At 32.0% G+C, this 22203-nt stretch overlaps 1 protein-coding gene across 6 annotated transcripts; it reads left to right on the top strand.

Moving 5' to 3' along the window:
• Positions 1–538: 538 nt before the first annotated feature.
• Positions 539–22203, top strand: LOC120636072 (POC1 centriolar protein homolog A-like). 6 transcript variants are annotated; one of them, XR_005659339.1, is made up of 15 exons: positions 539–750; positions 3593–3811; positions 4248–4573; positions 4841–4925; positions 7864–7910; positions 10953–11043; positions 12255–12710; positions 12822–13368; positions 13635–13807; positions 14179–14316; positions 15942–16416; positions 16528–16617; positions 18788–19266; positions 19378–19705; positions 21273–22203. XR_005659339.1 is itself a non-coding variant. In XM_039907356.1 (6 exons), the coding sequence occupies exons 1-6, from the start codon at positions 607–609 to the stop codon at positions 9215–9217; spliced, it is 918 nt and encodes a 305-aa protein (XP_039763290.1). In that variant the 5' UTR covers positions 539–606; the 3' UTR covers positions 9218–9315. The 6 variants fall into 6 exon arrangements, 1 of the variants encoding a protein (XP_039763290.1); XR_005659340.1 differs by lacking the exons at positions 539–750; positions 3593–3811; positions 4248–4573; ... (2 more) ...; positions 10953–11043; positions 12255–12710 and adding an exon at positions 9324–9654; XR_005659341.1 differs by lacking the exons at positions 539–750; positions 3593–3811; positions 4248–4573; ... (5 more) ...; positions 13635–13807; positions 14179–14316 and adding exons at positions 9324–9654; positions 9766–10093.

Here is a 22203-nt window from a genome sequence, read left to right as displayed (position 1 = left end):
TAAGTGATATATTCACTTATAAAAGCAATAAAGAATAATAGACAAATATTTAGAAAAAACACTATCTTTAACACTCATGATATTTTTAAATCTCTTTTATTATTTAAACTAATTAAAAAATTGTTTAAAAAGTTCTGTCATGGACGTCAGTGTGTCTGTATGTGCGGATCCCGTATCTTGTGGTCACGATAACGAGCCAAATACTTAACTTATCGAGTTGGTTTTTTTAGATAAAAATTAGCTAAGAAAATTAGAGAAGTGGATTACCGAAATTTTATACCTACAGAATGGATAAATTGTAAAAATGCGAAGAGAAGTATGAAATATTCTTATGAATCATCATAAGAATGATTAAAAATAAAAAAAAAAAACAAAAGTTATGATACGACTGAGTAGGCTTTGCCTCAATATGAACAATGCTCAAGCATAAATATTAGGATGGCTGTATGGTCGATGATCTTTGCCTTTCCTGAAGAGGACAAATAAAAAAACAACAACATCCATAGAGAAGAAGGAATATATAAGTGGCGTGGCAGTTCATTTTGCATTTTGCAATTTGAATCGTGTTTGAATTTTTCAGTTGATCGTATTTTATTCGTTTCTTCAATGTCTTCTTCAAAAATGGAGTGCAACCTACCTTCCATGAAACCGGAACTGCTACTTCAATCTGATAAAAACGTAAAAGCATTAGATTTTTTTATTCATAATGATATGCTAATGGCGACTGGCTTGGTAAATAATGATGTTGAGGTAACTATATTTTTCTATTGCTTGTTACTTTTTAACTTAAGTAGTCTAATCTGCAATCAAGGTGGTTTGCTAAAGATACAGACTACTTCCACTTGCTGAGATCTAGAGATTATTTTAGCTGAACACCACACGTGGTCCGTGGATATCAATGGTGATGTACTGCGCTGGTGTACCTACCTACTTAGGCCTCAGAAAGACTACATCTACTTGAGCGATTACTTTCTATCCGTTTGAAATGCCGGTTTGTCCAATTAAACTGAACATAAATAACTTGTAAATATGTAGGCTTTTTTAAGATCATCAAAATAATCGAACGTTGCAGTTGTTGAGGAAATCCACCACAATAATTTGTATTAAACTGATATTGGCAAAATTTTATAGCGTAGACCCCAGGAAAGCAACGGGAGACTATATTTAGTTGCTGTACTGGACACAGCAACCACAGCTTCTGATATTGTACTGTGTAGGAGTAAGTGCCTATTTATGAGCAGTTTAATTTTAACATATTGGTGTAAAAGCGCTTTTTATAAATTATTAGGTACAAGTTTATAATGCATATAACTACACTATGTTTTTATGTATACTCTTTAAAAAAGTAGGTATCTTTTTGCCTTCTTAAACAGTCAGAAATTCATTAGCTTTTCATATTCTGAATCATATTTGCATAATCTTCTTGACATAGGTATATTGCATTTTAGTTTAACATAACTTTGAACTTAGCTAGTTATTATCTACGTTTGTGCTTTGTTATATTTTGAAGACTACTGAGGATCTTAATTTTATACCAGAATGTTTTATCCTGCATCCTGATTTGTTATTGATGGGCAAATGTAAATTAGGTCTGCAGTAGTCTTTTTGTGTCAAATTAAGATTTTGCTAACTGGCCAGTTGTATTGGTCATAGAAGGCTTGCTTTGCAGTAACAGTTCAGGTAAAATAACTACCTACTTATTTTCTTCCTCAAACCTAAAAAAATCTATTACTTGTTTTATATTGCTAGCTTGCTGTTTTATATTGCTGATGGCTTACAAAGCTTGAGGTGTTCTTTGTTGGAACAATTTACCTTGTAAAAGTACTCCTTCATCCATCTCATACATCCTTTGCTGTGGTAAACCAAAATTGCTTACAAACCATATACCATAATCACTTTAACCCATATAATACTTATTATTGTGTAGTTCCAGTGGCCTTTTGTTGTCTTCATCATCAGTTTGATTGACCAAATGGTGCATTTTAGATGAAACTGCAATAGTTACTAAAAAAACTACAGCTGAAACATCACTAACTTTCAAACTAAATCAAGATGAATTAGCTTTTGCCAGTACAGTGGTTTGAAGCTAATAATTTGTTTCCTAATGTAAAAAAAAAGTAAGTTCCAAGTGTGAAAAATTCACTTACGTACATGTTAAACACGTGAGAACCACTGATCATCCACCAATCACTAATAACGAGAAACTGATCCTTGTGGATAAAACAGTTTTTCTAGGAATAATGTTAGATGGTAAAATTCAATGGGGCTTAGTTGATATGCCATATCACCAACATAGAAACTGCTAGGCTAGTCTATTTTAGTTACTTTCACAGCATTATGTCGGAATTTTAGTGTGGGCTGCTGCTGAGAGATTATTTTTGTGCTGCAGAAGAGAGCGGTTCGTGCAATCTACAAAATGGGTCTGAGAGTCATTGAGAGATTATAAAATAATGACAGTGTATAGTCAATACATATTTGAAAATCTAATGTATGTTCATAAAAATATTTCCAAATTTAAGAAAAAATATGACTGCAATAATTTGAACATTAGAAGTAAGAATAAACTTGCAGTGCAATAAACTAGATAAAATAAAATGCATAAGTTTATAGGAAATTGCATACAATTTTACAAAAAACTACCCATTGACATCTTGGAGATGTTTCTTAATTCTTGTATTAAACGTAAGCTAATAGAAATGTTCTATTATAATATAAAGGGCTATGTAATTAATATAAAAGCTTGGGTGTGAATGATTACTCCAACCAGGTTGCTCTTCTAATAATTTTAAATGACTATGTTAGATGGTGATAACAAATATGAACTACAACAACTAAGGCTAAGTTAGTTGTTGGCTTCTTGTTAGACCAGGACGCGTTTAGAACCTTCGTAGCTTTAGTTTTAAGTTTACGAATATGCTTATCGTCATCTCACCTGTGCACATGCACCATGTACACGTTTCTCATTTACGCATCAAAAGCGCCATCTACGGGCCTACTTTTATAAAGATATTTTTGACTTTAACTTTGAAACTATACTTGAAACAATTTCAAATCAAAGATATCACTTTAATATTTGAAGAGTTCCTTCGATTTATCAAGGATTCCTTCAAAAGATCTTAGCCTGATAAAAATAGGACCACATTGGAAGTATACTGTTTCAAACTAAAAAAAAATTACCGAATTGGTTAATAAATGACAAAATAAAATGTTTACAAAATAAATAATTACCACTAAAAATTCTCTACAACTAATAATTACTCAAAAATAAACATGCATCTGAATTGATAATCTCCGCCTTTTTTAAGTCTGTCAATAAAACAACTTGCAACTTCCAGATTACTAGCTAACAACCTCAACGCATATGCTAGAATCTCGAATTTGAAATAAATGTACTGTTCATTTACTTATTTCATCGATTTATTTCTATACTCTATTTACTAGAATACCAGCATTGTGGGTACATTAGTATCCGGAACATTAAGCTAAGTCATAACTAATAACAATTATGTACAAAATTTTAAGTTACTTTGTATGTAAATCTGTTTGTGTTGTTCCGGTAAATAAACAAATTCTAATCTATTCTTTTCTATAGCTGTGGGATTTGCGTGGTGATGTAACAACATATAGCCTTGAAGGTCACCATGCAGAGGTCACTGATGTCAAATTTTCACTATCGGGGCATTTATTGGCTTCTTCATCTAAAGACAAGAGTGTTATTATATGGGAGGTTTTGAAAAGGCAAAGAAAATATTCATTTGCAACACATTTGGAACCAGTGCGGTCAGTTCAGTTTAGTCCAAATGATATGCAGGTAAAAACATTAATTTATTATTTCACTAATTTTCACTTCGTCGTGGTTGCTTTTTGCTTTTTATGTGGGCTAATATTGCGGTTGATTCAACTGTACATACTCGCAAAAAAAGTGCGATAACTATCCCTTTGTAATTATGCAGTATAATACATTCAAAGCGGTAGCATCACTCCATTTACATGCAATGCATAAGCTTTACTTATTGCATGTTATCAGAGTAATGCACTATTTACAAATTTTGTACAACATTACTGAATAATAAATTATTGAACAAAATATATCTTGGGGCCATACAATGAAAAATAATGAGAAAAGCGATATCTAGGTATGGCATATAAGAATGTAATTTTAAAATAATACTGCATTTAACAATCGTAGTAAGCCTAAGTAAATATTATGATAGATTACATAATTTTTATTCTTTTTGTATTTGCAGATAATAACAGCTTCCGATGATAGATCAATACATATATATTCGCATGAAAAACGCAAGCTTGCATGCAGGCTAGCAGGGCATAAAGACCATGTACTATGTGCCATGATGTCAGATGATAGTACTCAAATAGCATCATGTTCTGTTGATCAAAATATTCGGTTTTGGGATGCAAATACAACAAAATGTATATATAGATACGAGTATCTGAGCGGTTATGGAAATAATTTAGCTTGGTTACCAGGAACTAAATTTCTAGGTGTGGGTACATCATTGGGCAAATTAAAACTATTTGATACAAGAACTCATAATACAGCACAATTCTACAGGTAATCTCAGATGTTTACTGCATTTTGTATTAAGATTCTCTTTCCCAAGCAAGAAATATGAAAAATAATCAGCTGTAAATACTTTTTTTATATATTTATTTTATTTTAAAAAAGTATTTATTATTTTTATTAGAGTTTGAATTTTCAATAACTCTGCAAATGCTAAAAGTACTGTGCTTAATAGGATGACAAATGGTAATTTTATTAAAAACACATGATTTGAAATTTTGGTTGTTAATAGTCTAATGACAATTAATATGATTCCAGTTTACACACAGCTCCGATAACACAATTAGCTTTTCACCCCAAAAAGAAATATATTGTGACTGCAAGTAAAGATGGCACTTTGAAGGTGAGTTTCAAAATAGAAAATTTTAAGTGTAGCCCAATTAAAATCCATTTGATTTTAATTCAATTAAAATTTGAAAATGAAGATTTGTATATTTTTTTATGAAGCCTGAGCTACCTAACGTCCGCCGTCCGTATCGTATCGTTTTATTGTTTTCTAAAATAGGGTCTACGCATATAACAACTAGCGATATTCTGCAAATTCGCCTGCGCTTTTATTTTCTCATACAAACTTTCTTCCAGACCCACCGTCACTCATACGCCCCGTGTGCGATCCTTCACTGTGGATCGAAACTGCGGAATGAGGGACATAGGATTAGAAATTCCGTTTAAAAAATAATACCTATCGAAAGATGTCCTTATTTTTATAAAACTGTAAAAGATTATTTCTGATTTAGTTATATGGAATGACACAAACTGCTAAAATTTGTAATAGTTAGTTTGTAATTTGTAAATAAGTCTTGACAGATCTTGCTTAAAAACTACTTTATTCTTATTGTTAGGCTTATTGGCTATAAATCTACGCTATCAGCGCGCTCCCAAAGTTACCCGTTCATGAATTATAAGAACACGAAAATTAAAAAAAAGAAAAAAATATATTTCATTATATCGTAGATGATCAAATATTTGACCAAAATAATGTGTTACATGAAAGTTCTGTGAAAAAACATTGAATATCAACTTTAAAAGCATTAGTTTACCGAAGAGAAACTTCATCATCATTAAATCAACCGATTGACGTCCACTGCTGGACATAGGTCTTTTGTAGGGCGATCCAAACTCCACGATTCTTGGCCGCTTGTATCCAGCGGCTCCCCGCGACTCGTTTAATGTCGTATGTCCACCTGGTTGGGGGTCGACCAACGCTGCGCTTACCGGTGCACTCCAACACCTTGGAATCCCAACGTCCATCGGTTCTCCATGATATGTGCCCCGCCCATTGCCACTTCAGCTACGCGCTTCGTTGAGCTATTTCGGTAACTCTAGTTCTTCTCATTTCTGATTTGATCTCTTAGAAATACATCTAACATAGCTCTTTCCATCGCTCACTGAGTGAATCTTGAGCTTTCTTATGAGGCACAAAGATCTTAACAGCTGTTCTCGTAACACCATGAACAAATCCAAATTAATCATCATTCCTTCCATATTAAATATATAGTTACACTGCAAGTTGTCTTGGTACTCAAAATGCGTATCTCTGAATAATTTTATTTCATTAAAAGAAACCTCTATTTATATAGGCTGGAGTTACTCCTTCCTACCTTTTATCATAAATGTATATTATCAGGAAATTAGTCATTATATTTCATAAAATTACTAGTATAATAATTAACAAATGGAAACGATAATTTTAAGCGAGATAATTCGTAATGAATAGAACACCAATTAACCTACTGTTATCAAATTTTTCACTGTTTGTAATTACTTTCCAACAAAAACAGACAGTTTGGCTAAGGAGATACATTAAAAACATATTAAAATAAATTGTTGAAACGAAATATAGAAAGCTCTATTTCTGTAGATCCTTTGTTTGGAATTACGTTATGTTAAGTTTAATTAACAGTTTGAGCTATGAAATATCCTTTTAAAGTTCTTAACTTACAAGATTCTCTTCGGTAAGATAATGAAATTAAACAATGACAAGATCTTTCAATAGGTTATTTTTTTAAACGGAATTTCTAACAAATAATCCTATGTCCCTCTACTACCAACTGTTCGTACCACCGGTTCGGAAGGCAAATTCTACCGAGAAGAAACCGGCAAGAAACGCAGCAGTTGCTCTTTTCCAACATAGTTTTACAATTTAACAATCTTTTTATTTTGTAATAAAAAATTATATCTTGTGTGAAATGAAAGCGGAGCGGCTTGATTCCAGGCAACCTTGTCATAAAGAAATTCTTCAATGTTTGGTGGGCGGCATGTTGACTAGCATTCTTAGGTGTTTAATAATATTTAACTGTAGAGTAAAACCTATTTTGAAATTGTAAATGGCTGGTATAGAATCTTTTGAAATGTGAAAGCCACATTTCAAGAAAAAGGGAAAAAGAATAAGTTAAAAAAGTGTGTGTAGTACCTAATAATTTCGTTTTAAATAATGAAGATGAGAATTTCCAACATTTATAATAAATAGTAAAGTTATTTTCATTACGAAGCTATCGTAGTTAAACTTTGAGGCAATATATAGAAGTGCTACCTATTCCAAACAAAATTTCCTTCTGCTTGATTTACCAACAGTTCCTTTGCTCTGCCATCTATGATCCCCATATAAAATATGCAATGAATTGACACCTGTCAATATTAACTTGCGTGTTTTTTATAAAAACGAGCAACATATTACAAAAGTTATTTAATCGGGCTTATGAAGCATAAGCACGGGGTTTCACAAGCTGAGATGTGTGTGTGAATGTGAAACGGACGTATCGTCATTTATTTTGCCTATATTTTTGAAATGCCACCTCACCAGTCGTACGACTTTTATTGCAAAGGCTGTTTACCAATGCACATGTATACTAAATAATATATAATAGTTGTAAGTTTTAGTACTGCTTCAGTAATTACATAAACAGCTGCTTTGCTTTTTACTTCCATAATTTGGTACCTAAACCATTCTTGTAGGACCTACTCAAGCTGAGATATAAGGGAAAAACACTAGCTGGGAGCGGCCATTTTCAACACGTCATTTTTCAAAAACTATTGCACTTAAATTTTTTATTTTTTTTTACAAATTCAGGCCTTTATTCATACCAAGTTTCAGCGGGCTCTTTTGTGTGGTTTCTCCGATCCCGTGGCTGCGGCTATGCTTGGAGCTAATGACTCTTTAAATATAGCTTTTATATTTTTTTAATAAGACCGGTCAACTTTCCTTGGCGCTAAGACACCGTGGACGTTCAGAAGAAACGCATATCACCGAGTTACTTACTCTATTATGGTCATCTTTTCAGGTCGTGGATTTAAACATGGGAAAACCTTTATATTCTTTAGATAGTACATCTAATGCTGCAAAGAATGCTGTTAGTTATTCTAAGAGTGGTGCATTTATAGCTGCGGCTACTTCAGACCGATTGGTTAGTGTTCCTTTTGTAATAAAATGGATGTGTCTGAATATGATTACATGATAACTTGCACATTTTTCTTTGAAATTTTGGGGATGTAGTTGTCTCCTTAAATCTTTGGAACTGTTATTGATGGGAGTTTTTTACTGGAAGGCTATTATATATACTGAAATTTCCAGCAGGGGGAGTGGGTATTGATACATAGTATGAAATATCTATATTTTTCAATAAACTGCTGGTTGGTGGTTGGTTTACCAAGGATAACAAGGTTCTCTGACTCAAACTAATTCGATTTTGGTAAAACTTAAACAGGCCGGCAGGCTTTCTGACATTTCAGTTTTACTTGCTTAAAGCTTAAAAATACTGTACAAACCTTTACAGTAGTTTTCTGCACTTTCCTAAGACGATATGCTGATATCACTAATATATGTAATTTTCTAGTAAGCTGATTGTTTATATATACTTTTTTTTTTTTTTTATAAAATCAATGTTTCAAAAATCACACAAAAATTCAATTATTTATGCGTGTTTTTTCTTTTACAAAGATTAAATTATTATAAATATATTGCGAAGCTATTGTGAGTATACCTATTTCTTTAAATTTTTCACGGAAAGATTCGTTTGATCAAAGTTATCTTGATCGGACAACTCTTTTTTGTAATATAAATAGAGATCCCGTAGAACATAACACTTGGAAAGTAAGCAAAATAGACATAGATATAGCATTTTTTTCTCTGAGCTAACTTCACCCGCTAATGTCTATATGGGCACCGAAAACAGCAAAGCCACAGCCAATACTAGAAAATTCTTTGGAAAGATCACAAAAGACACCAATAGCATTCTGTGAATGTTCCGGCGTCGTAAACATGTTTTCTAAGTCTGCAGCCGCTTTAACATTCATGTTTTATGATATAGTTCATTCAAAATTAATATGATGTTATAATAGTTATCAATTCAATACTTAATTACGCATTTATAAATATAAACCTTATCCCTCTCAACCTACTTCTTATTTTATTTAAATATGTCATCTGTTTTGTGGGAAGTTTTCAATTTTTTGATATTACTGAGAAACGTCAGAATTCCACGGAATTAAAAATCCGACTAGTCTAATCAGCTATTTACTAATGTAGACAAAGTCCCAGGCATTCTTAGTTGCTATATAAGTTTCAAGATTAAAATAAATTTTTATACCAACTCTAAATGCATTATTCTTTTTCAGGTTGCTATATGGAAAACATAATTCAAATCTTGAATTTAAAGCTCGAAAAATATGAATTGTTATGATATTTCTTTCTACTTATACCCATCAACAGAAATTAAGGGATTTATTCCACTTGCATATATATAGAAGTATACCGCTGAAATTGGATTTGAGTAACATGATGAAATAGAGAATTATATATATTTGTATAACAATTGGATTGAAGAATCATGTTGAAATAGAGAAAAAATAATATTGGTTTATCAAATGACTAATCCTTTGTAATTATGCAGTATAATACATTCAAAGCGGTAGCATCACTCCATTTACATGCAATGCATAAGCTTTACTTATTGCATGTTATCAGAGTAATGCACTATTTACAAATTTTTTACAACATTACTGAATAATAAATTATTGAACAAAATATATCTTGGGGCCATACAATGAAAAATAATGAGAAAAGCGATATCTAGGTATGGCATATAAGAATGTAATTTTAAAATAAAACTGCATTTAACAATCGTAGTAAGCCTACGTAAATATTACGATAGATTACATAATTTTTTTTCTTTTTGTATTTGCAGATAATAACAGCTTCCGATGATAAAGCAATACATATATATTCGCATGAGAAACGCAAGCTTGCATGCAGGCTTGCAGGGCATAAAGACCATGTACTATGTGCCACATGATGTCAGATGATAGTACTCAGATAGCATCATGTTCTGTTGATCAAAATATTCGGTTTTGGGATGCAAATACAACAAAATGTATATATAGATACGAGTATCTGAGCGGTCATGGAAATAATTTAGCTTGGTTACCAGGAACTAAATTTCTAGTTGTGGGTACAGCATTGGGCAAATTAAAACTATTTGATACAAGAACTCATAAAACAGCGCAATTTTTCAGGTAATCTCAGATGTTTACTGCATTTTGTATTAAGATTCTCTTTCCCAAGAAATATGAAAAATAATCAGCTGTAAATACTTTTTTAATATATTTATTTTATTTAAAAAAAGTATTTAATTTTTTTATTAGAGTTTGAATTTTCAATAACTATGCAAATGCTAAAAGTACTGTGCTTAATAGGATGACAAATGGTAATTTTATTAAAAACACATGATTTGAAATTTTGGTTGTTAATAGTCTAATGACAATTAATAATATGATTCCAGTTTACATACAGCTGCGATAACACAAGCATAAGCACGGGGGTTTCAATTTGACAGCGGGGTGCACGCGTTTTTCACAAGCTGAGATGTGTGTGTGAATGCGAAACGGACGTTTCGTCATTTATTTTGCCTATATTTTTGAAATGCCACCTTCTCACCAGTCGTTCGTACCAGTTGTAAGTTTTAGTACTGCTTCAGTTATTACATAAATAGCTGCTTTGCTTTTTACTTCCATAATTTGGTACCTAAACCATTTGTGTAGGACCTACTCAAGCTGAGATATAAGGGAAAAACACTAGCTGGGAGCGGCCATTTTCAACATTTTTTTACAAATACAGGCCTTTATTCATACCAAGTTCAGCGGGCTCTTTTGTGTGTTTCTCCGATCCCGTGGCTGCGGCTATGCTTGCAGCTAATGACTCTTTAAATATAGCTTTTATATTTTTTTAATAAGACCGGTCAACTTTCCTTGGCGCTAAGACACCGTGGACGCTCAGAAGAAACGCTTATCACCGAGTTACTTACTCTATTATGGTCATCTTTTCAGGTCGTGGATTTAAACATGGGAAAACCTTTTTATATTCTTTAGATAGTACATCTAATGCTGCAAAGAATGCTGTTACTTATTATACTAACTTTACTACTAAGAGTGGTGCATTTATAGCTGCGGCTACTTCAGACCGATTGGTTAGTGTTCCTTTTGTAATAAAATGGATGTGTCTGAATATGATTACATGATAACTTGCACATTTTTCTTTTAAATTTTGGGGATGTAGTTGTCTCCTTAAATCTTTGGAACTGTTATTGATGGGAGTTTTTTACTGGAAGGCTATTATATATACTGAAATTTCCAGCAGGGGGAGTGGGTATTGATACATAGTATGAAATATCTATATTTTTCAATAAACTGCTGGTTGGTGGTTGGTTTACCAAGGATAACAAGGTTCTCTGACTCAAACTAATTCGATTTTGGTAAAACTTAAACAGGCCGACAGGCTTTCTGACATTTCAGTTTTACTTGCTTAAAGCTTAAAAATACTGTACAAACCTTTACAGTAAATTTCTGCACTTTCCTAAGACGATATGCTGATATCACTAATATATGTAATTTTCTAGTAAGCTGATTGTTTATATATACTTTTTTTTTTTTTTTTATAAAATCAATGTTTCAAAAATCACACAAAAATTCAATTATTTATGCGTGTTTTTTCTTTTACAAAGATTAAATTATTATAAATATATTGCGAAGCTATTGTGAGTATACCTATTTCTTTAAATTTTTCACGGAAAGATTCGTTTGATCAAAGTTATCTTGATCGGACAACTCTTTTTTGTAATATAAATAGAGATCCCGTAGAACATAACACTTGGAAAGTAAGCAAAATAGACATAGATATAGCATTTTTTTCTCTGAGCTAACTTCACCCGCTAATGTCTATATGGGCACCGAAAACAGCAAAGCCACAGCCAATACTAGAAAATTCTTTGGAAAGATCACAAAAGACACCAATAGCATTCTGTGAATGTTCCGGCGTCGTAAACATGTTTTCTAAGTCTGCAGCCGCTTTAACATTCATGTTTTATGATATAGTTCATTCAAAATTAATATGATGTTATAATAGTTATCAATTCAATACTTAATTACGCATTTATAAATATAAACCTTATCCCTCTCAACCTACTTCTTATTTTATTTAAATATGTCATCTGTTTTGTGGGAAGTTTTCAATTTTTTGATATTACTGAGAAACGTCAGAATTCCACGGAATTAAAAATCCGACTAGTCTAATCAGCTATTTACTAATGTAGACAAAGTCCCAGGCATTCTTAGTTGCTATATAAGTTTCAAGATTAAAATAAATTTTTATACCAACTCTAAATGCATTATTCTTTTTCAGGTTGCTATATGGAAAACATAATTCAAATCTTGAATTTAAAGCTCGAAAAATATGAATTGTTATGATATTTCTTTCTACTTATACCCATCAACAGAAATTAAGGGATTTATTCCACTTGCATATATAGAAGTATACCGCTGAAATTGGATTTGAGTAACATGATGAAATAGAGAATTATATATATTTGTATAACAATTGGATTGAAGAATCATGTTGAAATAGAGAAAAAATAATATTGGTTTATCAAATGACTAATCCTTTGTAATTATGCAGTATAATACATTCAAAGCGGTAGCATCACTCCATTTACATGCAATGCATAAGCTTTACTTATTGCATGTTATCAGAGTAATGCACTATTTACAAATTTTTTACAACATTACTGAATAATAAATTATTGAACAAAATATATCTTGGGGCCATACAATGAAAAATAATGAAAAAAGCGATATCTAGGTATGGCATATAAGAATGTAATTTTAAAATAAAACTGCATTTAACAATCGTAGTAAGCCTACGTAAATATTACGATAGATTACATAATTTTTTTTCTTTTTGTATTTGCAGATAATAACAGCTTCCGATGATAAAACAATACATATATGTGGGATATTGTAAAGAATTGGGGCGAAACACTCACTTTTTTATATTTCTTGATGGAAACAAAAACAAAACACGGCGTACATCTTTTATTTCGTTTGACAACTCTGACTGACATTACATCTTTCAACGGTTGACATCTTGAGTGACAATTTAATGCTACCAACGTACAACAACAAAAAAATAAAAAGTACCAATTACTATTAAATTATACCACATATATATTCGCATGAGAAACGCAAGCTTGCATGCAGGCTTGCAGGGCATAAAGACCATGTACTATGTGCCACATGATGTCAGATGATAGTACTCAGATAGCATCATGTTCTGTTGATCAAAATATTCGGTTTTGGGATGCAAATACAACAAAATGTATATATAGATACGAGTATCTGAGCGGTCATGGAAATAATTTAGCTTGGTTACCAGGAACTAAATTTCTAGGTGTGGGTACAGCATTGGGCAAATTAAAACTATTTGATACAAGAACTCATAAAACAGCCCAATTTTTCAGGTAATCTCAGATGTTTATTGCATTTTGTATTAAGATTCTCTTTCCAAAGCAAGAAATATGAAAAATAATCAGCTGTAAATACTTTTTTAATATATTTATTTTATTTTAAAAAAGTATTAATATTTTTATTAGAGTTTGAATTTTCAATAACTATGCAAATGCTAAAAGTACTGTGCTTAATAGGATGACAAATGGTAATTTTATTAAAAACACATGATTTGAAATTTTGGTTGTTAATAGTCTAATGACAGTTAATATGATTCCAGTTTACATACAGCTGCGATAACACAAGCATAAGCACGGGGGTTTCAATTTGACAGCGGGGTGCACGCGTTTTTCACAAGCTGAGATGTGTGTGTGAATGCGAAACGGACGTTTCGTCATTTATTTTGCCAATATTTTTGAAATGCCACCTTCTCACCAGTCGTTCGTACCAGTTGTAAGTTTTAGTACTGCTTCAGTTATTACATAAATATCTGCTTTGCTTTTTACTTCCATAATTTGGTACCTAAACCATTTGTGTAGGACCTACTCAAGCTGAGATATAAGGGAAAAACACTAGCTGGGAGCGGCCATTTTCAACATTTTTTTACAAATACAGGCCTTTATTCATACCAAGTTCAGCGGGCTCTTTTGTGTGTTTCTCCGATCCCGTGGCTGCGGCTATGCTTGCAGCTAATGACTCTTTAAATATAGCTTTTATATTTTTTTAATAAGACCGGTCAACTTTCCTTGGCGCTAAGACACCGTGGACGCTCAGAAGAAACGCTTATCACCGAGTTACTTACTCTATTATGGTCATCTTTTCAGGTCGTGGATTTAAACATGGGAAAACCTTTATATTCTTTAGATAGTACATCTAATGCTGCAAAGAATGCTGTTACTTATTATACTAACTTTACTACTAAGAGTGGTGCATTTATAGCTGCGGCTACTTCAGACCGATTGGTTAGTGTTCCTTTTGTAATAAAATGGATGTGTCTGAATATGATTACATGATAACTTGCACATTTTTCTTTTAAATTTTGGGGATGTAGTTGTCTCCTTAAATCTTTGGAACTGTTATTGATGGGAGTTTTTACTGGAAGGCTATTATTTATACTGAAATTTCCAGCAGGGGGAGTGGGTATTGATACATAGTATGAAATATCTATATTTTTCAATAAACTGCTTTGGTGGTTGGTTTACCAAGGATAACAAGGTTCTCTGACTCAAACTAATTCGATTTTGGTAAAACTTAAACAGGCCGACAGGCTTTCTGACATTTCAGTTTTACTTGCTTAAAGCTTAAAAATACTGTACAAACCTTTACAGTAGTTTTCTGCACTTTCCTAAGACGATATGCTGATATCACTAATGTATGTAATTTTCTAGTAAGCTGATTGTTTATATCCACTTTTTTTTTTTTTTATAAAATCAATGTTTCAAAAATCACACAAAAATTCAATTATTTATGCGTGTTTTTTCTTTTACAAAGATTAAATTATTATAAATATATTGCGAAGCTATTGTAAGTATACCTATTTCTTAAATTTTTCACGGAAAGATTCGTTTGATCAAAATTATCTTGATCGGTCAACTCTTTTTTATAATATAAATAGAGATCCCTTAGAACATAACACTTGGAAAGTAAGCAAAATAGACATAGATATAGCATTTATTTCTCTGAGATAACTTTACCCGCTAATGTCTATATGGGCTATGGAGGGTAGAGGTAAGGAGAGTCATCTTATATGGGAGAAAAGTTGAAAAAGTGTCCAGTTGTATGCGCTAAATAACAGTTCAAAAATCCTCCACAATGGCGCTGGTGGATGCACAGGGTATGGTATGAATGTAGCAATCGTAGATGAATTGAAGTATGCCGAGTTAAAAAATTTAATGTCATTATCGACTAAAGTAGTTAATTATTGAGAATTTCAACAACTTACGTTGTACAAAATATTGTGGTAAATATAACCTTACTTCCTTGTTTATTTTTCAAGCCTACTCTAACAATATTTGGTTTGGCGCTCCTTTTAAGAGTTACCTTGATCCAAATGTGGCGCCATCCTAATTTAATACATTTTGACGACACTTTTTCATATACACAGATGATCCTCCTTACCTCTACCCTCCATAATATGGGCACCGAAAACAGCAAAGCCACAGCCAATGCTAGAAAATTCTTTGGAAAGATCACAAAATAGCATTCTGTGAAAGTTCCCAGGCGTCGTAAACATGTTTTATCAGTCTGCAGCCGCTTTAACATTCATGTTTTATGATATAGTTCATTCAAAATTAATATGATGTTATAATAGTTATCAATTTAATACTTAATTACGCATTTATAAATATAAACCATATCCCTCTCAACCTACTTCTTATTTTATTTAAATATGTCATCTGTTTTGTGGGAAGTTTTCAATTTTTTGAGTTTACTGTGAAACGTCAGAATTCCACGGAATTAAAAATCCGACTAGGCCAATTAGCTATTTACTAATGTAGACAAAGTCCCAGGCATTCTTAGTTGCTATATAAGTTTCAAGATTAAAATAAATGTTTATACCAACTCTAAATGCATTATTCTTTTTCAGGTTGGTATATGGAAAACATAATTCAAATAGAATCTTGAATTTAAAGCTCGAAAAATATGAATTGTTATGATATTTCTTTCCACTTATACCCATCAACAGAAATTAAGGGATTTATTCCACTTGCATATATAGAAGTATACCGCTGAAATTGGATTTGAGTAACATGATGAAATAGAGAATTATATATATTTGTCTAAGAAGTGGAATCTAACAATTGGATTGAAGAATCATGTTGAAATAGAGAAAAAATAATATTGGTTTATCAAATGACTAATCCTTTGTAATTATGCAGTATAATACATTCAAAGCGGTAGCATCACTCCATTTACATGCAATGCATAAGCTTTACTTATTGCATGTTATCAGAGTAATGCACTATTTACAAATTTTTAACAGCATTACTGAATAATAAATTATTGAACAAAATATATCTTGGGGCCATACAATGAAAAATAATGAGAAAAGCGATATCTAGGTATGGCATATAAGAATGTAATTTTAAAACAATACTGCATTTAACAATCGTAGTAAGCTTAAGTAAATATAACGATAGATTACATAATTTTTTTTCTTTTTGTATTTGCAGATAATAACAGCTTCCGATGATAAAACAATACATATATATTCGCATGAAAAACGCAAGCTGATCCTATTTTTATTTGCAGATTATGAGGTGGTAAGCCGGACAATTCCAGCTAATTTAAAAATTCTTTTGGATAATTGACAACTTCATCTTCATTAGTAACGGAATCAACTGATTTGTAATTCTTCAATTCGCTAGCTATTTTCTCTTGAATCTGAAAATTTATTTTCTTCACATCAACATTTTTTGCGGCCAATATAACACGTTCGCTTAACCAAACGTGATTTACGTAATTTTGAGCAATGTTTGGGAAAACCATCTCCATGAGTTCGGTCTTTGATTCACAAAAGTTACAAAAATTGGTAGGGAATGTAATGTATCCAGATGATGTATCAACAGCAATATTACCATTACCAATATCGAGAAGTTGTTTGGAAAACACTTCTCCAGACTGGTCTTCGTGCAATTCGACTCTCATGTTTATACTCAATTTAAGTGTTTTAATGTATTTCCATAAAATGGACGACTTCAAACATGCATTTAGTTCATCAGCTGGCGTTGAGCGTGGAACAACTGGCAACATTTGTCGAAAATCACCTGCCAATAGTATCATTGCACCACCAAACCGGTTTTTGTTATTTCGTAAATCTTGCATTGAGCGATCTAATGCCTCCAAAGATTTTTTGTGTGCCATCGTGCATTCATCTCAAATGATCAATCTGGTTTGCTGCAGCACTTTGGCCATGGCAGAATTCCTCAAAAGGTTGCAAGTTGGAGTTTCATTTATTTGAAGGTTTAACGGCAACTTGAGATCCGAATGAGCTGTTCGACCGCCTTCCAACAACGTAGCTGCAATACCTGATGAAGCTAGGGCTAGTGCAATTCCATTTTGCGATCGAATCGTGGCAAAAATCAATAATAACAAAAACGTTTTTCCAGTTCCACCAGGAGCATCTAAAAAATAAAATCCACCAGTTCCATCGTTCACTACTTTGAACGTATGAATAATAATTCATTGAACTAACTTTTTTGTTCGTTTCAGCACCTGTAAACAATTTTTTGTGTTAATAATATAAATTTTAAGTAAGTAAACATATATTTTAATGTAGTAAACATATTGTTAATAATTTACCTGTAACTGGATTTATCATCTTCATTGAAAAATGATAGCCGTCTTCACCTTGCCAAAATAAGATAGGATATTGTAAGGCATCATATGATCGATGTGTTTCAGACACACGCTGAAGCTGATCGTTCCGCCGATGTAAAACAATGTCTCGGTTTTCTTAATTTTCACCCACGACAACAATAGCCACTTCATCAATTGTTTGCGCATTAAAACGTCCAGCATGTTGTCCTGCAGGCGCCTTATCGGCTCTGATGACAATTTTGTGATTATCTGATGGCATGCGGTCTAATGCAGTTGTGAATAATGCAACTAATTCATTGTGTTGATGGAAAAATGTTTGAAGTTGTTCCACAATGGATCTTTTCACCGAGTTATTGTGTGCGCAACGCTGATCGACTTCTCTTGCTGAATTTCCCATAAAATATATTTGCAAAAATTTATAGTCTTCATCAGGCATTGGCAATAAGGAACCTGTTCGATGATATATTTGACCCTGAATCTGCAAGAATATTAATATGTATATAGGCAATTGTATAGCAAATTGTACCACCATGTGGCTCACAAAATATTGCCACAATACTTAACATCATTTTTTCAAACTAAAACTACTTTAAACCTCGACATTGAATAGCCTTCCATTGCAGATTTAGGTAGTAGGCTTTACCAAGTATTGGAATACCTTGCTCATGCCACTATGAAATACAACATGTTATAGAATTTGGAAAGATCACAAAAGACACCAATAGCATTCTGTGAATGTTCCCAGGCGTCGTAAACATGTTTTATCAGTCTGCAGCCGCTTTAACATTCATGTTTTATGATATAGTTCATTCAAAATTAATATGATGTTATAATAGTTATCAATTTAATACTTAATTACGCATTTATAAATATTAACCTTATCCATCTCAACCTACTTCTTATTTTATTTAAATATGTCATGTGTTTTGGTGGGAAGTTTTCAATTTTTTGATATTACTGAGAAACTTCAGAATTCCACGGAATTAAAAATCCGACTAGTCCAATCAGCTATTTACTAATGAAGACAAAGTCCCAGGCATTCTTAGTTGCTATATAAGTTTCAAGATTAAAATAAATTTTTATACCAATTCTAAATGCATTATTCTTTTTCAGGTTGGTATATGGAAAACATAATTCAAATAGAATCTTGAATTTAAAGCTCGAAAAATATGAATTGTTATGATATTTCTTTCTACTTATACCCATCAACAGAAATAAAGGGATTTATTCCACTTGCATATATAGAAGTATACCGCTACTATACTAGGAATGTTTGAAATTGGATTTGAGTAACATGATGAAATAGAGAATTATATATATTTGTCTAACAATTGGATTGAAGAATCATGTTGAAATAGAGAAAAAATAATATTGGTTTATCAAATGACTAATCCTTTGTAATTATACAGTATAATACATTCAAAGCGGTAGCATCACTCCATTTACATGCAATGCATAAGCTTTACTTATTGCATGTTATCAGAGTAATGCACTATTTACAAATTTTGTACAACATTACTGAATAATAAATTATTGAACAAAATATATCTTGGGGCCATACAATGAAAAATAATGAGAAAAGCGATATCTAGGTATGGCATATAAGAATGTAATTTTAAAATAATACTGCATTTAACAATCGTAGTAAGCCTAAGTAAATATTACGATAGATTACATAATTTTTTTTCTTTTTGTATTTGCAGATAATAACAGCTTCCGATGATAAAACAATACATATATATTCGCATGAAAAACGCAAGCTTGCATGCAGGCTTGCAGGGCATAAAGACCATGTACTATGTGCCACATGATGTCAGATGATAGTACTCAGATAGCATCATGTTCTGTTGATCAAAATATTCGGTTTTGGGATGCAAATACAACAAAATGTATATTTAGATACGAGTATCTGAGCGGTCATGGAAATAATTTAGCTTGGATACGAGGAACTAAATTTCTAGGTGTGGGTACATCATTGGGAAAATTAAAACTATTTGATACAAGAATTCATAAAACAGCGCAATTTTTCAGGTAATCTCAGATGTTTACTGCATTTTGTATTAAGATTCTCTTTCCCAAGCAAGAAATATGAAAAATAATCAGCTGTAAATACTTTTTTAATATCGTCATAGTCGTAGAATAGTGACGGATCTGGTATATGTTAAACTTTACAGGGCAGCCATTTTAAGTTTTTTTGTTGGTTTTTGACCAGGTGGACTGTTATTAAATAGGTAAGTTGATACGATATCAACTTACCTATTTAATAACAGGTTGGGGTAGGTAGAGTATCTTAAATAAAGCATACAATTTTGGTTAATGCTGCAAAGAATGCTGTTACTTATTCTAAGAGTGGTGCATTTATAGCTGCGGCTACTTCAGACCGATTGGTTAGTGTTCCTTTTGTAATAAAATGGATGTGTCTGAATATGATAACATGATAACTTGCACATTTTTCTTTTAAATTTTGGGGATGTAGTTGTCTCCTTAAATCTTTGGAACTGTTATTGATGGGAGTTTTTTACTGGAAGGCTATTATTTATACTGAAATTCCCAGCAGGGGGAGTGGGTATTGATACATAGTATGAAATATCTATATTTTTCAATAAACTGCTGGTTAGTGGTTGGTTTACCAAGGATAACAAGGTTCTCTGACTCAAACTAATTCGATTTTGGTAAAACTTAAACAGGCCGACAGGCTTTCTGACATTTCAGTTTTACTTGCTTAAAGCTTGAAATACTGTACAAACCTTCACAGTAGTTTTCTGTACTTTCCTAAGACGATATGCTGATATCACTAATATATGTAATTTTCTAGTAAGCCGATTGTTTATATCCACTTTTTTTTTTTTTTTATAAAATCAATGTTTCAAAAATCACACAACAATTCAATTATTTATGCGTGTTTTTTCTTTTACAAAGATTAAATTATTATAAATATATGGCGAAGCTATTGTAAGTATACCTATTTCTTTAAATTTTTCACGGAAAGATTCGTTTGATCCAAGTTATCTTGATCGGACAACTCTTTTTTGTAATATAAATAGAGATCCCGTAGAACATAACACTTGGAAAGTAAGCAAAATAGACATAGATATAGCATTTTTTTCTCTGAGCTAACTTTACCCGCTAATGTCTATATGGGTACAGAAAACAGCAAAGCCACAGCCAATACTAGAAAATTCTTTGGAAAGATCACAAAAGACACCAATAGCATTCCGTGAATGTTCCCAGGCGTCGTAAACATGCTTTATCAGTCTGCAGCCGCTTTAACATTCATGTTTTATGATATAGTTCATTCAAAATTAATATGATGTTATAATAGTTATCAATTTAATACTTAATTACGCATTTATAAATATAAACCTTATCCCTCTCAACCTACTTCTTATTTTATTTAAATATGTCATCTGTTTTGTGGGAAGTTTTCAATTTTTTGATATTACTGAGAAACGTCAGAATTCCACGGCATTAAAAATCCGACTGGTCCAATCAGCTATTTACTAATGTAGACAAAGTCCCAGGCATTCTTAATTGCTATATAAGTTAAAAGATTAAAAAAAAAATTTATACCAATTCTAAATGCATTATTCTTTTTCAGGTTGGTATATGGAAAACATAATTCAAATAGAATCTTGAATTTAAAGCTCGAAAAATATGAATTGTTATGATATTTCTTTCTACTTATACCCATCAACAGAAATTAAGGGATTTATTCCACTTGCATATATAGAAGTATACCGCTACTATACTAGGAATGTTTGAAATTGGATTTGAGTAACATGATGAAATAGAGAATTATATATATTTGTCTAACAAGTGGAATCTAACAATTGGATTGAAGAATAATGTTGAAATAGAGAAAAAATAATATTGGTTTATCAAATGACTAATCCTTTGTAATTAAATCCGGCTAAGTTTGTTGTGGGCTTCTTCTTAGACCGGGACGCGTTTGGAACCCTCGTAGCTTTAGTTTTAAGTTTACGAATGTGGTTATCGCCATCATCTCACTACCGTGTAATTCTTATGTACGCATCAAAAGTGCCACCTGTGGGAAAGATATGAAGATAAAGATATTTATGACTTAAAAAATTATGCAGTATAATACATTCAAAGCGGTAGCATCACTCCATTTACATGCAATGCATAAGCTTTACTTATTGCATGTTATCAGAGTAATGCCCTATTTACAAATTTTGTACAACATTATTGAATAATAAATTATTGAACAAAATATATCTTGGGGCCATACAATGAAAAATAATGAGAAAAGCGATATCTAGGTATGGCATATAAGAACGTTCACACTATATGTGATGCACTATATGTGATGCAGTCGCAGTGGTCGACGGCAGACCGAGTTAGCTCTGATGTTTGCCCCTCGTCCTTCCTCTAACATAACATAGAAGGTGACTAATGGTTGCATGCGGACTATAACTTTACTACAGAGCTACGTAACTTATTGTTATTACTAGGTTTATTGTTTCATTGATTTTTTTCTTTAATTTATAATAAAGTTTTATTTATTTGCA

The sequence above is a fragment of the Pararge aegeria genome, chromosome Z (genome assembly GCF_905163445.1).
Source record: "Pararge aegeria chromosome Z, ilParAegt1.1, whole genome shotgun sequence".
Taxonomy (NCBI): domain Eukaryota; kingdom Metazoa; phylum Arthropoda; class Insecta; order Lepidoptera; family Nymphalidae; genus Pararge; species Pararge aegeria.
This window is presented reverse-complemented; position numbering and strand designations above follow the sequence as displayed.

What these genes read in the sequence shown, in the direction of transcription:
- LOC120636072 (XM_039907356.1), top strand. Translation starts at nt 607, where the DNA reads ATGTCTTCTTCAAAAATGGAGTGCAACCTACCTTCCATGAAACCGGAA. An exon ending in AATACAGCACAATTCTACAG is followed by an intron (nt 4,574 to 4,840) that starts GTAATCTCAGAT and finishes ATATGATTCCAG; the next exon opens with TTTACACACAGCTCCGATAA. An exon ending in CGGCTACTTCAGACCGATTG is followed by an intron (nt 7,987 to 9,196) that starts GTTAGTGTTCCT and finishes ATTCTTTTTCAG; the next exon opens with GTTGCTATATGGAAAACATA.